The 15267-nt window shown below is 43.4% G+C and overlaps 1 protein-coding gene across 1 annotated transcript in view; it reads right to left on the minus strand.

Annotated features, from left to right (window-relative positions):
• Positions 1–15267, minus strand: part of SRCIN1 (SRC kinase signaling inhibitor 1) — a 922972-nt gene that overhangs the window by 227203 nt on the left and 680502 nt on the right. Inside the window, exon 12 of the mRNA XM_086924314.1 lies at positions 744–874. Coding sequence (XP_086780440.1) covers positions 744–874 — 131 coding nt within the window. The remainder of the gene's footprint in view (positions 1–743; positions 875–15267) is intronic.

Genomic DNA, 15267 nt, shown 5'->3' on the forward strand with positions numbered 1-15267 from the left:
ATCCAACACCTCCCCCCCTCCGCAAGTCGTTGTTCCGACTTGCGGAGTAATGGTATGCGGAATCACAATGCAGTCCTTGTAACAACCGCACTGTGATTCCCTGCGGGGAGAAAAATTTGTGGTAAACGTTGTTTACCGTTGCACAACACCACTTACCGGCAAGCAGTATTACTGCTTTTGGCTTTGCTGATATAGTCCGACACAGTGAGGAATATTCATTCACAAGGTGCGGAGTCTGCGGTTAGAAGTATCTATTAAAAACTATTTTAATAACACTTCTACATTTCATCAATCTTTCGTTACTCCTTGTCAGAAAGGACAGATCGTTTAGGTATCACTTTTGCTGCGTCAGTATCTTTTGTAATAAATTAAATGCCTAGCAAACAAATTTGTACTTACAGGTTTTCAGAGGTGCATCTAGCCTTGGGCACTGCAATAGATTAGGGTTTAGGCCGAAGTCAATAAAGCATGGATCCTAGCATTTTGATTTTTTGGTCAGACTTAATATTAATATAACGAATTTAGAAAGGCACTGCTGGCGATGAACGAGCAAATATTGAAAATGCTAAGCGCTGGAAAATTCAAACAAACTGCATCTGTGAGAATTGACATTTCACCTTTGTAAGAGAAAAACAGCTAAACAGACCTAGAGGTGGGTCTGCCATCACACGAAGATACAAGTATGAGATCAGGAATTACAAGACAAATGCCTCCCTTAATTAAATTCCCCAGCCCTTTCTTACCTTTCAACTCCGTCAGGGTCTCTCCCAGCTGCTGAAGCACCATGGTCTTCTCTTCTAACTCTTGTATCGAGATGAGCTGATGACTGTGACCCAAGTCTTTCTTAATCTTCTCCACCGATTTTTCTAAATCACTTGGAAACCCAAGAAAAACATTTAGTGTCACACCGTATCACGCTGGCCACATGTACAAGTGCAATGTATTATTAAATATAGAATCCAGCAATCTAAGCAGCACAGATTCTATTCACCGGATAGTAGCACATACTCGAAGTCTTGTTAACGGACTCCGAATGGGTTTCAGTCTGGGGCAAACCAGTGAGTATTAGTCTTTAGTGAGCACTGAGTATAATTCGTCAATTTGAATTCTAGTTTCTTTACTGATTTTCAACTAAATAAACTAAACTAAATTAAAAAAAAGTACAACGCCAAAGCACATCACCTGCCTGCTATAGGAATGGCGAGTTTCTAGGACACCATTCACTGTTTGATATTCATATTGCCGCCATTATTTACTTTACTATTGACACTACAACTTAGCATCCCCACACCGATCAACGGGATGGCCGGTCTTTGGGATGTCACAGTTCTCCATGTCACGGTCATCACAGTAAACTTCAACATCATTCTTCCTTTGGACATCACAATCAGCAGACGGATTTCTAGACATCACATCCACACCTAACATTACTAGCGTCATAACCACAAATCAAGCCAGGAAAGTCATCAGGCACTGCATCTCAGGTGCAACCAATATCACATTGGCAACTTCTCTCCCTTTTCTATCACAAGGGGAAGAGCAAGACACTCTTACGTGATAAGATATAAGAAGTTACTTTTAGCTCAGGAACTTGAACTCTTTATGCCATCGGCGTGCCACAGTAAAGTACACCATCTATTTTTAATTTCCTCTGTTGTTAAATGTCATCACACCATGACCGCAGTAACCCAAAGTGATCTAAGACGTACATCGCTTTTACAGTGCCAGAATAGGACGTCTTTCCCTGCATCAAAAGCTGGCTAGCAGAGGAAAATAGACTGTTATAGCTATGAGGGAAGGAAGACAATTATTTGATAAACTCAATGCCTGTAACGTCTTCCACACCGAGTACCAAGTGCATGTTAATTATCATATATACCTACTACGTCAGTCATAGGCATGCATACCTTTGAACAATACTTTACAAATTCAGGGTCTTCTAGGGACCCCTTCCTAAAGATGTTCCCTGAACAGGACTGATTGGAACCAAAGACTCATGTCTGAAAGAGAAGGGGCTTGGAGGCAATATTATAATGAATTGACTCCCTGGAGGCAATATACCAATATCAACTGTTGCAATCTAAAACAAGATGCAGAGGGCTAGATAATTAAAACGGTCATTAAACTTAGTACTAAAGACGCAGAATATGTGCATTAGAAAAGGTGTTCAGTGAAGCTCATGTGGGAAAGTAATTCTGTTAATGAAGGGTAGGGTAATGTGCGGGGGCATTTTTGACAGATATACAGCAGTCCTTCAGCTCCTTGAGCCACACAAACGAGATGTCCTAATGCAACAGAGTATATGAACAGAGGTGCCAACACTTTAAGAGCCCAGATAATCAGTTTAGACGCTAGAGTAGAGTTTCCAGGCACGCCCAGACCCTGCTACCTTTAGCTCCTAAAATCGCAGTGCTCCTTCCTCTGTCTACAGGTGGGGGCATAGAATGGCAAGGACAGAAGTAAGAGGTCCGATGATGGGTTATATGGTTGAAGTGGCATGGTTCCCTATTCTGAACTATATCACTGGTATAAAAAAAAGGCAAATCCATTTATCCCATTTTTCTCCTTGCGTGGTACAGAATCGGACAAATGGGTTTTTGCGAAGCCTTTGTGTAGTAGAACAAAAATGTAGAGGTGTGTTTGCGAAATCACAAATATTTAATAACATTTCAGGAAAATTACATCATTTATTTTGAGAGCTTTATAAAGTGCAAACATGACCCAAAGGTATCCAAGAGCTGTACATAGCAAAGGCAGTTGCCGTTACACACATCTTACAAAAACAGGAGTACCTTTATCGATATGAAAGATAACTTTCTATGCCCACACCTAATGCGAGTACGTTGCATCAACACTGCTAGTATCATTGTCCGCATGGTGTAAACATGGTTCTCCTGCGATGATGTTGCAGGCTTAAGTGTGGAGAACCAAGTGTTGTAGTCTGGTTACATTGCTGAGTTAAGGTCCATTCTGCGCTGAAGGAATCTATTTAATAAAATCCTTTTTACCTCCCTTTTGAAAAAGATGGTCGATGGGTTGAGCCGAGTCTTAAGAGAGTTCCATATTTTAGGGGACGACCAGGAGAAAGAAGGGTTACGTTAGTGATCTCCTAAATCTCACTGGTTCAAGGAGGAGGGAGCTCACGCTTCTAAGAGAGCAACTATTTCCTAATAGTCATATTGTGGCCTAGGTACTCAGGTGCACCATAATGCAGGGCTTTGTGCATCAGGCAGGCTATCTTGAGGATGATCCTAACTTTGAATGGAAGCCATTGTGGGACTTTATCAACAGTGCAAGATAGTCAAAGTGCCTCAATCCCGTTAACAGTCTAGCTGCAGCATTGATGGTTGCCTTTAGTGGCGTGAGTCCTGATTCGGGAGTTCCCAACAATGTTGCATTTTCGTAGTACAGCCTAGATAAAACTAAGGATTGTATTGCTATTTTAAGGTCGGAAATCGATATGAATGGTTTCAATTTCTTCACGAGTCTAAGATTTAGGAGTGCATTCAGTGTGGATGTGCTAATTTGAGCTTGCATGTTGAGATTTCTGTTGAGTGTTATGCAAAGGGATTTTGTTGATTCGAAGATAGTGGGATTGAAGCTCAAAGCATCCAGGTGAATGAGCCATTCTTATAGGGGTGGGAGCTGTGAGGGGAAGAGATGAGTAGGAATTCAGACTTTAGAGAATTATGTTTAAGGCGATTTAGAGTTAGCCATGTTTAGATTAGTCACAGTGTATTATTGAGGCATGTAATGTCTACAAGTGAGGATATCTTTACGTAAACCTGAGTATCATTAGCGTACATGTGGTAGGAGAGGTGTGCTTGATTTAGGATATCTGATAGAGGTTCCATGTGTAGGTTGAAGAGTGTTTGGGAGATAGTGGAGCCTTGTGGGACTCCCAGTCAGACCAGAGATGGGTTGGATTGTAGATAGTAGGTGAACTATTTTAGGATGTTTTCAGATAGCCCCATTCTACATTCAAGTAGTTCAAGGAGGTTGCTGTGATTGACAATTTTGAATGCCGAGGAAAGACCGAGAAGGATGAGTATGCAGGAATTATTTTGGTCCAGTATTTTGAGTGACTCATCCATGATATGCGAGATGGCTGTTTCTGTACTGTGACCAGGTGACCTAAAACCCGATTGATAACTTCAAGCTACTCAACAATATTCAATGTGTTGGCACAGTTGGTTGTGAATATTTATCTCCAGTAATTTTGCTAGAAAAGGGATGTTTGTGACTGGTCGGAGGTTATTCAGATCAGTTGGGTCAGTGCCTTGTTTTTTCAGAAGGGGTGTCACCTGGCTGATTTTCAGGCAGTCTGGGGAGGTCCCTTGAGTTAGCAGTGAGTTTATAATTCTTGTCCAAAGGGGGGCATTCTATCGGGATGATGGATTCGATGTTTATCATCCCATCTTCGGATATTATTACAGTCTGTGTGGTCCCTTCGGTGTGTGTGGATTTAGTGCAAGCTTGTACTGGTTTAAAAAAAAAATCTTTTTATTGCAGAAAATAAACATAGCATTATGATGACATTTGCGTTCACTACATAACATATTGCTATACAGTCTGACAGTGGGGAGGCGTAGTGTCAACTGTTTTTTGTTCACATATCTCAATCCTTTCCTCCTCACCCCAAGTTCCCTGTTACCCCTGTAAGGCCTCTTCAAACAGTTCCCCAAGCCTATTTAGAGTAATTGGCGTGCAAATCCTTCCCGGGTATTCATTGAACTTCCCCCGGACTTTTGTCCATTTGTTGCGACAACCCCTGCTCTCGTATACAGCCCTCTCAGCAAGCATGCACAAGTCCATGTCCACCCTCCATTCAATCAGCGTAGAGGCCGAAGCGGCTTACCACAGCTTGGCCACCATGAACCTCAATGTCACCCAGAGACGTTCTTTACTTATGAGAACCATCTCACCCCATACATTTAAAAGGCACCACTTTAGTGATTTAGTCATGTCTACATTATGTACCTCCCGCATTCAGGACAGTACCGCCTCCCAGTATTCTCGTAACACTGGTCTCCCCCATATCATGCGGAAGAAGGTGTCTTCCTGCTCACATCCCTGGTGCACAACAGAGAGTCAGATGTTACAATTTTTACTAGTGTTGTGCATGCAAAGTAGTTTCTGTACAGGATCTTTAGTTGTACCAACCTAAAGTATGAGCGTATGGCTACCTCCCTATGGGAGGCCGTGCCCTGCCATTCTTTGTCATCCAGGCACTCCAAATCCCCCTCCCAGCGATCCCACAGACTTGATATAGGGTCCGGGGAGTAATTCATGATTTTATAGTATACTAGGGAGATTGCCCTCTTTTCCAAATGGTCACGCACTAGTCTATCCTGCAACGGGGAGGATTCAGAAGTTCTTCTCCTTTCTACAGTACTGCTGTCAGCGCATGGTTGACCTGGAGGTAATCCATTTGTAGGGTCACAAACGACTGCACTTCTCCCCCACCCATAAGTCACCCACCCTCGAGAGTCCAATCAAATCCCATTTGTCAAAGCCCTCTTGTCGTGCCAATAATCCCAGCTTCACGTAGTCCCATAACAGCTGTCATCTGCGTAATCTTATCTCGCCAGCCTAGAGCTGTTAGTGCCTCTTTCCAGATCTGTAACATTGTCGAGGTCGGTCCGGGAAACGAGTTAGTCTTCTTTCCCCCATAAATCGCTCTGAGGTAGCCAACTTGGTGCATGTTGCAGTGGTCCATTCTATATGCTGGGTCATCCTGGGGTATATGGACCCAGTGATTGCCCACCGTGAGTTGGGCTGCCCAGCATACTTCTGGAGAGCCAGGAGCGCTATCCCAATGTCATACCAACTTCTGGTCAACTTTGGGAGGGAGAACCTAAAAAAGCCCCCTTCCCACAGGATTAGGCGCACTGCGGCGTCCACTGATTGAAAGTACGCTGGAGGCACCGGATGTGGTGTATTGTGGAGCATGTAAAATAATCTGGGAAGGGCCATCATTTTAAAGAGTGATGCTCTTCCCAAGAGAGACCGTGGCAGGGATTGGCTGTATTGGACATTGCTTTGCAAGCGCTGCAGTGGGGATTTTAGGTTCCGTTTATAAAAAACTTTAAGGTCTTTGGTAATATAGATCCTCAGGGATCAGAACCACTCTGTCACTATGTGTATTGCACAGTCTCTGGGGAGGTGTGGTGGGTGCCCCCAAAACACACAGATCACTGAATTCTCCAAATAATTGGTATATCCAGAGAATGTGTGATACAGTTAAAAAATATGTAGTATTCCATTGAGTGTCAGTCTGGGGCCCACTATATATAACATAATATCGTCAACATAGATGGAAATCCTACCTTCCCATTCCGTGGCCCATAGCAGCCCCCAAATAAGAGGGTCACCTTGTATCCATACCGCCAAGGGCTCCAACACAAGCGCGAAAATAAGCGGCGATGTGGTACGAGCCCCTGCCTCGAACCACAATGCATTTGGAAGATTTCCGATGTCCCCCTGATAACTGTCACTTGGGCCGGTAGGTCAGAATACAGGAGTCTAATGCATGTGAGAAGCCGCACTCCAAAGTCCTGTTTTTTTAATACTGCATACATGAAGAGCCCTTCCCCCGTTTTGAATGCCATCTGCACATCTAGAAATACTACTGCAGCGTCCTCAAAGATGTCGCTTATTCTGCCCAGGGCTCCATGCAAACACCTCAGGTTGAGAGCAGTGGTTCTCCCTGGCATGAAGCCGGATTGATCCAGGTGGATCAGTGACTGTAGGACGTGGGTCCGCCGGGTCACCAGTAATTTGGCCAGGATTTTACTTTTGCCGTTTAGAAGTGAGATTGGCCTATATGAGGCACACTCATCTGGTGGCTTCCACTCCTTGTGAATCACCACTATGCTGGCTATTATTTGGTCTCTCGGTAGCAAACTTACTTCACAGCTCTCCCAAAACGTCTGCAGAAGAAGAGGTGCTATTTTGGTTGTTGTAAACTTATAGAGCTCAATGGGCAGATCATTTGGACCCCCTGCCTTCCCTGAGCGTAGTGCCCAGATCACCAGGAAGATCTTGCTTTCTGTCAAATCCTGCTCGAGGAGTTCTCGGTCTTCGATTACGAACCCTGGTACTTGGAGAGTCGCTTGCAGCTCCCTCTTTTATGGTGGCAGTGGAAGACAGAGTGCAAAGCCACCTATAATACTCCGAGAATGTGTCCGCTATACCCAGTCCCTTTCGTAGTCAGGCCCCATCCCGTCTTCTAACCTAAACACCCACCTCTATCTTGTTTCTTGTTGGTCTAGCCACGCAAGGAGTTTGCTTGCACATGGGTTTGATCAGTAAGAACAGGTTATCGTTGTTGTTCCACTGGAGGCTGAAGTCCCATGGAAGATGGCATTTGGTGTCAGATGGAGTGGACAGTAGTGGTTCAATGATTTGTTTAAGAGGATTTTTGTTATACCCAGGTGAGTGGTATACGAGGTGCAATTTGGCGTGTTATTTATTTGGTGTAAAAACCTCGATTCCCATACATTCACAAGATGCTAAGTTAGATACCAGGAAGGAATGGATCTGGAGAGAGTTGCAATAAATCACAGCTACACTTCTGCCATGCCTTTCGGGGCGATCAAGTCTTTTTATCGTGAAATTCGGGGGTACTAGGATATCCAAGAGGGGAGTGGAAGAGTCATTTAACTAAGTTTTGGTTAAGCTACATCTAGTTCAAGCGATATTGCGTCAGCCATGTTTGCCTGCTGCTCTGCAGTTGAGTAGCATACATTTTAGGTCCGATGCTAGGGTAGTGAAATTAAGTAGTAGAGTGAATAAATTACTGGAAAAAGTTATGCTATCTACTGGCAGAACACTCACAAGCAAGTATAAACCAACACTCTGAAGCCAAAAATGATGAGAAACCAGTTGATGCAAAATTGGAATAAATTTCACAAATTTTGTTGTCTAATTTAAATTTGCCAAGCCTACAAAAATAAGGGAAATAGATTGTAAAACTATTTGTATGAAACAAAACTGTGTATAAATCATTACAATTTAGATAATAAAAATATAAAACTAAAGAAATTATAATAAAATTCTAATTATATAGCCAGACTTTGGACCATCTCTACTCTGGTTCAAATATTATTCGCTCCACTCCCTACAGCCACAAACAGTGTAGCACATGGATTTGCCCTGTTTTTAGCACAACTGAAAAGATTCTGTTATCCTGCCTTGGTAGTAAGTATGGGTAGCAACTCTTACATCAGCAAGCCTCTCCAGTCCTAGGTTGTTAAGCTAAGCAGGCAGAAAAGAACATGTCTTCAGTTTACCCAAGAATGTATGGGGCACTGGCTAGCCATGCGCAGTCCACCCTTATTGGATCAGCTTTCTGATCAATAAAACACATACTTGTTAAAATGAGCTGCTGAATGCTGAAAAGCTTACACAGGAGTTTGCCTCGGTCAGTGCGACTGCGAGCATGCTGCCTGGTGGTTTTAGATACTTTTGCTAGATGCGTGATTTAGCGCTTTTAATTGAAGCAGAGCTGCATTACTTGTTTTTTTAAAAAAGAAAATGTACTCACTTTAGGCCACTATCCTCCTCGGTCCACCGCAGCCTGTGCTGTTTGTTGTGGAGGGAGTTCTTGGCTACAGAGTCTTTCGTTTCCCCACTTCCGGTGGTCTGAATTGCGGGGGCCATCTTGGAAGGGGCTAACTGATCTTGTGGTTGGGCACACCTACTGGCAGTATAAAATTCGACCTATGGCGCCGCACCGGCGGCGCGCCGAAGGCAAGCCCGTCTGCGCCCGTCCGTGTCAGTTCGATGCCAGACTTGCTGCTGGTTCTAAGAGAGAGAGAGTTACCTATACTCGGGAGGAGCTATTGAATATCAGGAAGGTGGGGAGTGATTGCTGGCAGGCTGGTGGGTTCGTCACTGAGGGTCCTTTTGGCTGCCTGCAATGTAGATTCCAAACTACACGTACTCCATTATCTTGCACCTCCCTTCCAGTTCCCAAAAATACATTAACATATTCAGTCTCAATTGCCGCTCTCTAGCCAAACATCATGCAGACGTTCTGGATCTGTTAGAGGAGGCCTATCCAGCCGTTCTCTTTTTGACCGAGACGTGGCTCTCGGATGACATGACTGCTCAACATGGCCTCGCGCTCCCTGTGGGGTACAGCTTTCTTCTGATTAACAGATCAACTAGAGGTGGGGGAATAGCGAATATTTTTAAATTGTGTTACTCCTGTTCCTTTACTCAGCAGAGGATTTCTGGCTGTGAGAGTGCCCTTTTTAAGGTCACCTTGAGCCCCACTTACAACTTGTCTGGGCTCTTCATATATCGACCCCCAGGTCCCTCACTAGGTTTTAGGGAAGCCCTGGTAGACATGGTTAGCACCTTAGCGGTTCACACCGCCAAATTTACTATCCTGGGGGATTTGAACCTACATTTAGTTGAAGTAGAGAAGAAAACAAGTTACTTACCTGTAACTTTGGTTCCCCAGTATTGGTAACTTTCATAGATTCCCATGCTTTGTATCATTCCCCGTCGTCGGAATGGGAGCCTCAGTAAATAAAAAATACCATAGTAGTAAGCACAAAAGTGAAAAAAAGGCCTAGGCCTCATCTCATTTTGTAGCTTATCCACCTCTTTTTGTAAAAGAGACCAAATTCTTGCAATAACCAATCAGAGCAGCCTCACCACATAGAACCTTCCTGAGAGAGCCTCAGAGCCTCAGATTTTTGTAGCCGTTGTGGAACAGCAACAATCTTTGTACAATAAGGCTGAGCTTTCCCAGGGGAGGAGGGTGGGCGCATGGGAATCTATGAAAGTTACCAATACTGGGGAACCAAAGTTACAGGTAAGTAACTTAGTTCCAATACTGGGGCAAGAAAACATCATAGATTCCCATGCTTTGTATCAGAGTAGCTAGCAGTAAACATAAGGCATATTTTGTCACCTGTATATCTGCAAACACAATACCTTATTCTGATAAGAAAACCAGATATACATACATATATATATATTTATTACCTATTGGCGGTTGCCAGTAGGTACATATAGTTAGGACTTAGTTACCATAGGAAATTCCGAACATTCTATTGGGAATAACTTTGGCGCCGATTGAGGGATCTGCCTGTAATTTCCCCTAAATTTGCCTCGCTGCGCTCCGCTCCTTCCCTGAAAGTTTCGGGGGGATTTGTCAAGCGGGGACCGAGAAAAAAGGGGGTCCCAAAACATGTTTTCCCCATGTTAATTTCCATAGTGACATTCTGACAAGGCTACAGCTCGAACGGCTGAACGGAATTACACCAGATTTGGCAAAATGGTAGGGACTGGTATGCAGCAGTGCCTTTTGTATGTTTGGTGTAAATCCCTCCAGTTGTTTTTGAGAAAATTTAATGTGAAATTGAGTCAATGCAATTTTCCATAGGACCTTTAGACACAGCTACAGCCCAAACGGCTGAATGGAATTACTGCAAACTTGGCAAAATGGTAGAGCCTGGTATGCAGAAGTGCCTTTTGTATATTTGGTGAAAATCCCTTCAGTAATTGTTGAGAAAATCGACTTTTTTCAAATTATATATCTATAGGCGGGACAGGTGCGCGCACGGGCGTGCAGACCTTAGCGTGCGCGAGCTGCATGCTGATTGGCTGCCAATGTCTGTCAACACTTCAAAATGTATGTATGTGTTCTTGTAAAAAACAGAACAGAAATTGTTGGCAGCCATCTTGTGCCTCGGTACACTGAGACACAGGAAAGCAGAAAAACAGACGGCACAGCAAAGCAGAAAAACAAACATGTAGAACTCAAAAAGGGGGCAGGGTAGAAGTACCCTGACCCCCTAGGCCTGCTCAGGGGGTCCCACAAGGACCCCCCAGGCCCAAAAGAAACATTTTTTTTTTTTAAATTGCGGGGTCCGCAAGCACAGTGCGCGCACCCCGCGGTTTGCTTTTTTTTAAACATTTTTTGGGGGGCCTGGGGAGTCCTTGTGGGACCCCCTGAGCAGGCCTACGGGGTCAGGGTGCTTCTACCCTGCCCCCTTTGCGTGTTTTGCACCTTTGTTTCAATGCTTTCTTGTGCCTTGGTTCTACCGAGGCACAAGATGGTTGCCGTCACTTCCTGGTTTGTAGTGTTGACAGACAGTGGCAGCCAATCAGCATGCCTTTCACAGGAAATCAGCATGCTCATTGGCTGTCAACACTTCTAACCAGGAAGTGTTGGCATTCATCTTGTGCTAGGTAGACCGAGGCACAAAAGAAGCAGAAAAACAAACGTGTAGAACGCAAAAAGGGGGCAGGGTAGAAACACCCTGACCCCCTAGGGCTGCTCAGGTGGTCCCAGAAGGATATTTACATATTTAAAGTTATCCGCTAATAGAATTAGCATTTAGAAAACCTTTGAAATGTATTGAAAAAAACTATAGGTTTCACGCCTGACATAGTTAGGAATTAGCATTTAAAAAGTGGTCCCAGAAGGATATTAACATATTTAAACGTTATCCGATAATAGAATTAGCATTTAAAAAACCTTGCAAATTCACTTAAAAAAACATAGGTTTCAGGTCATATATAGTTAGGAATTAGCATTTAAAAAACCTTGCAAATTCACTTAAAAACCCATAGGTTTCAGGCCTTATATAGTTAGGAATTAGCATTTAAAAAAACATTGAAATTGCTCCTATATTGTTAGTTGTACTAACTATATTTCGCGCACCCGCAATCCACTGCTGATGATGTCACATATTACATCATTCATGACATGGTCAGTGACATCACTGATGACATCTCAAATGACATCAATGATGACATCATCCACGTGACAATTACATACACCTTTTCATACACTAGTAAAATCTTTCATCACTCTGTAAAATACAGAGTATCATATTTGAATCCATTGACACAGCAATACAAGTATCTAAAAACCCACTCATTGATTCCTAGATGTATACACACATCTAATCACTTACCTGTAGATTCACTCATACATGCTGTCAATGATTAATAGAACACTATCAAAAATACTTATACACCTATATCGACATTACACACCAAAACACAACCTATTCACATATGAAGTTATCCTACTCACCTATGCAAACAATGGATCATACTTACATACTTACTTAGCTACACACTTATACAAACACCACTTCATCTATTTATTTAGATAGTAAGTCAAATTTAGTGGAGAATAAAATCATTATTACAAGTATACAGTTATCCATACAGTCACACACACAATCATGGAGTCTTATGTATACTTATTTATATACAACGATTGACACATAAACTAGAAAAATAAAAAGCAGTGTATCTACTGAATCAACTATTCACACATCTTTGGGCAGTCACACACCCTCTACCGAACCACACACACATTCACTCTCCCATACAAATACTCAGTTAACTAATCAATAACTATATAGACTTTCACATAGCTAGTAACCAACTGGAGAACCAGTTTACACAACAACTGACAAAGAGATACAGATTTTCACACAGTTTTGTCACTATCCACTATATTTAGTGAGACACTATAAATTGTTAAAGTCCTCCATCCAAATATTTATTTTTATATTTCCACTCATACTTCAATGCAAATTGCTATATATATAATGCATATTTAAATAACGAAGCAACCCACATTTCCTGGATGATGTCATCAGTGATGTCATCATTGATGTCATTTGAGATGTCATCGGTGATGTCACTGACCATGTCATGAATGATGTAATATGTGACATCATCAGCAGTGGATTGCGGGTGCGCGAAATATAGTTAGTACAACTAACTATATAGGAGCAATTTCAAAGGTTTTTTAAATGCTAATTCCTAACTATATAAGGCCTGAAAACTATGCTTTTTTCAGTGACTTTCAAAGGTTTTTTAAATGCTAACTCCTAACTATATATGACCTGAAACCTATGGTTTTTAAGTGAATATATATATATATGTAAATAGATATCACAAAGTAGAAACAAACACAAGTGATACAAAATATGCAATACAGGCAGGCGGGATAGTAAGGAAAGGTCACCGTCTCATTGAAAAAGGTTCCTCAAGACTGCTTGCCCCAGTGCTGCATCCTCTCTCACAGAAGAATCCAAGCAATAGTGCCGAGTGAAGGTGTGGATACTGCTCCACGTCGCCGCTCTACAGATGTCCTTGATTGGGACTCCTGAGAAAAGAGCCACAGATGAAGCCATCGATCTTGTAGAATGAGCACGAGCTGTTCGTTTAAGTGGCTTGCCTGCCTCTCAATGGCAAAACTGGATTGCTTTCGATATCCATGGCGAAATACAGGGTTTTGAAATTGGACATCATTTCCGCGTAGCACTGTAAGAGACAAATAGCTGGGAAGATTTCCTGAATAGCTTTGTCCGCTCCAAGTAACATTTTAGACATCTATGAACGTCTAAAGAATGTAACGCCCTCTCTGCTGGCGTAGAGGGCCGTGGGAAGAAGGACTTTAAGATCACAGGCTCATTCAGATGGAACTCTGATGGGACTTTTGGAATACATTTCGGATTTGTCCGCAGGATGAGAACATCATTTTTGAATTGCAGGAAAGGTTCTACAATCGTGAATGCTTGAAGCTCACTAATTCTTCTAGCGATGTCTAAGCTAAGAGAAGAGCAAGTTTCCATGAAACAAACCTCATATCGGCCCTGTGAATAGGCTCAAACGGAGCTTTCATCAGGTGTGATAGAACCAAATTAAGATGCCAGGCAGGTGGTGGAGGCCGGACTGGAGGAAAAACTCTGAACAAGCCCTTCAGAAACTGCTTAACAATCCTTGCCGACCAAAGGGAAGGACCTGATGACGTGCGTCTAAATCTGGAGATGGCCGCCAGATGAACCTTTACAGAGGAATGGGCTAATCAAGACTTGGCCAGAGACAGGATATAAGGCAAAAGTTGATGCGGTGCTGAAGTGTATGGATGTATATCGTGTTTCCGACACCAAAGGCAGAAACTCTTCCACTTCGCCTGATAAGTCTTGTTTGTACTTGGCGCACGGGCCTGAGCCAGAATGTTTCTACATTCCCCGGAGAGATTCAAATCCTGGAACTCTCTGTACTCAGGAGCCACGCTGTCAATTGGAGTGAGTTGAGATCGGGATGTAATACTTGACCCGGAGCCATTGTCAATAGTGACGGAACAGGCCGCAGGAGAAGCGGATGGTCTTGAGAGAGAAGAAGTTCTGTGTACCAGAATTGCCGGGGCCACGCTTGTGCAATCAAAATAATTTTGCGCGGTTCCGCTTTGATTTTCCTGATCAGCCTCGGGATCAGTGGAATTGTCGGAAAGGCGTAGACAAATGCGCCGTACCAAGCTATTAAAAGCGCATTCCCCAAGGAGCCCTGATGGTGATCCCTGCTTGCATAGCACTGGCATTTGGCGTTTTGTGGTGTCGCAAAAAGATCGATGGTTGGGTCTCCCAGCGTGAAAATACTTCCTCGAGAATGGTCTGATCCAATTCCCACTCGTGGCTGATTGACCTCTGGCGACTTAAAGCATCCGCTGTGGAATTGAGTGTTCCCACGAGATGTTCCGCTGATAGAGTGATCTTGTGTTGGATCACCCAGTTCCAAATCTTCTGTGCTTCTTTTGAAAGGGTACAAGATCTGTTCCTGCCCTGCTTGTTTATGTAGTGCATGGCCGTGGTGTTGTCCGTACGAACCAGCACTGAACGGTTCCGGATCCTGGGAAGGAAAGCCTGCAAGGCAAGACAAATAGCCATAAGTTCTAGCATTTTGATGTGGAATCTGCATTGGACTGTGCTCCAATGACTTTCAGCTCTTGTAAAACCGCTCCCCAACCCTCCATAGAGGCATCTGTCGTCAGCACCATGGGAGATGGAGGAAGCTGGAATGTCAAACCCACTGAGATGTTTTCTTTTAGCAACCACCAACTGCTTGCTTTCTTCATTCCTGGTGTTACAACGATTTTGTCATTCAAGGAGCCTATCGCCTGACGCCATTGCTTGTCTAGTTGCTCCTGCAGTGGACGCATCCGAAGCCTGCAGTGCGGAATCAATGGTATGCAGGATGATATCGATCCGAGAAGGGATTTGTACCGAGGGACCGACAGAGACTTCCTTGTTTGCAGGAGGCGAGCTGACAGTATAAGTTTGCTTTGGCGTTCTTCTGACGGAAAAGCCTTGCAACAATCTGTATATAGGATTGCACCCAAAAACTTTGCCCTTTTGGATGGCCGCAGGATTGATTTCTCCCTGTTGAGCCGAAGGCCCAGCTGCTTGAAAAGTTGACTGCAGCTTGTGACCGCTTTGG

This window comes from Lissotriton vulgaris, chromosome 5, assembly GCF_964263255.1.
Source record: "Lissotriton vulgaris chromosome 5, aLisVul1.2, whole genome shotgun sequence".
Classification (NCBI taxonomy): domain Eukaryota; kingdom Metazoa; phylum Chordata; class Amphibia; order Caudata; family Salamandridae; genus Lissotriton; species Lissotriton vulgaris.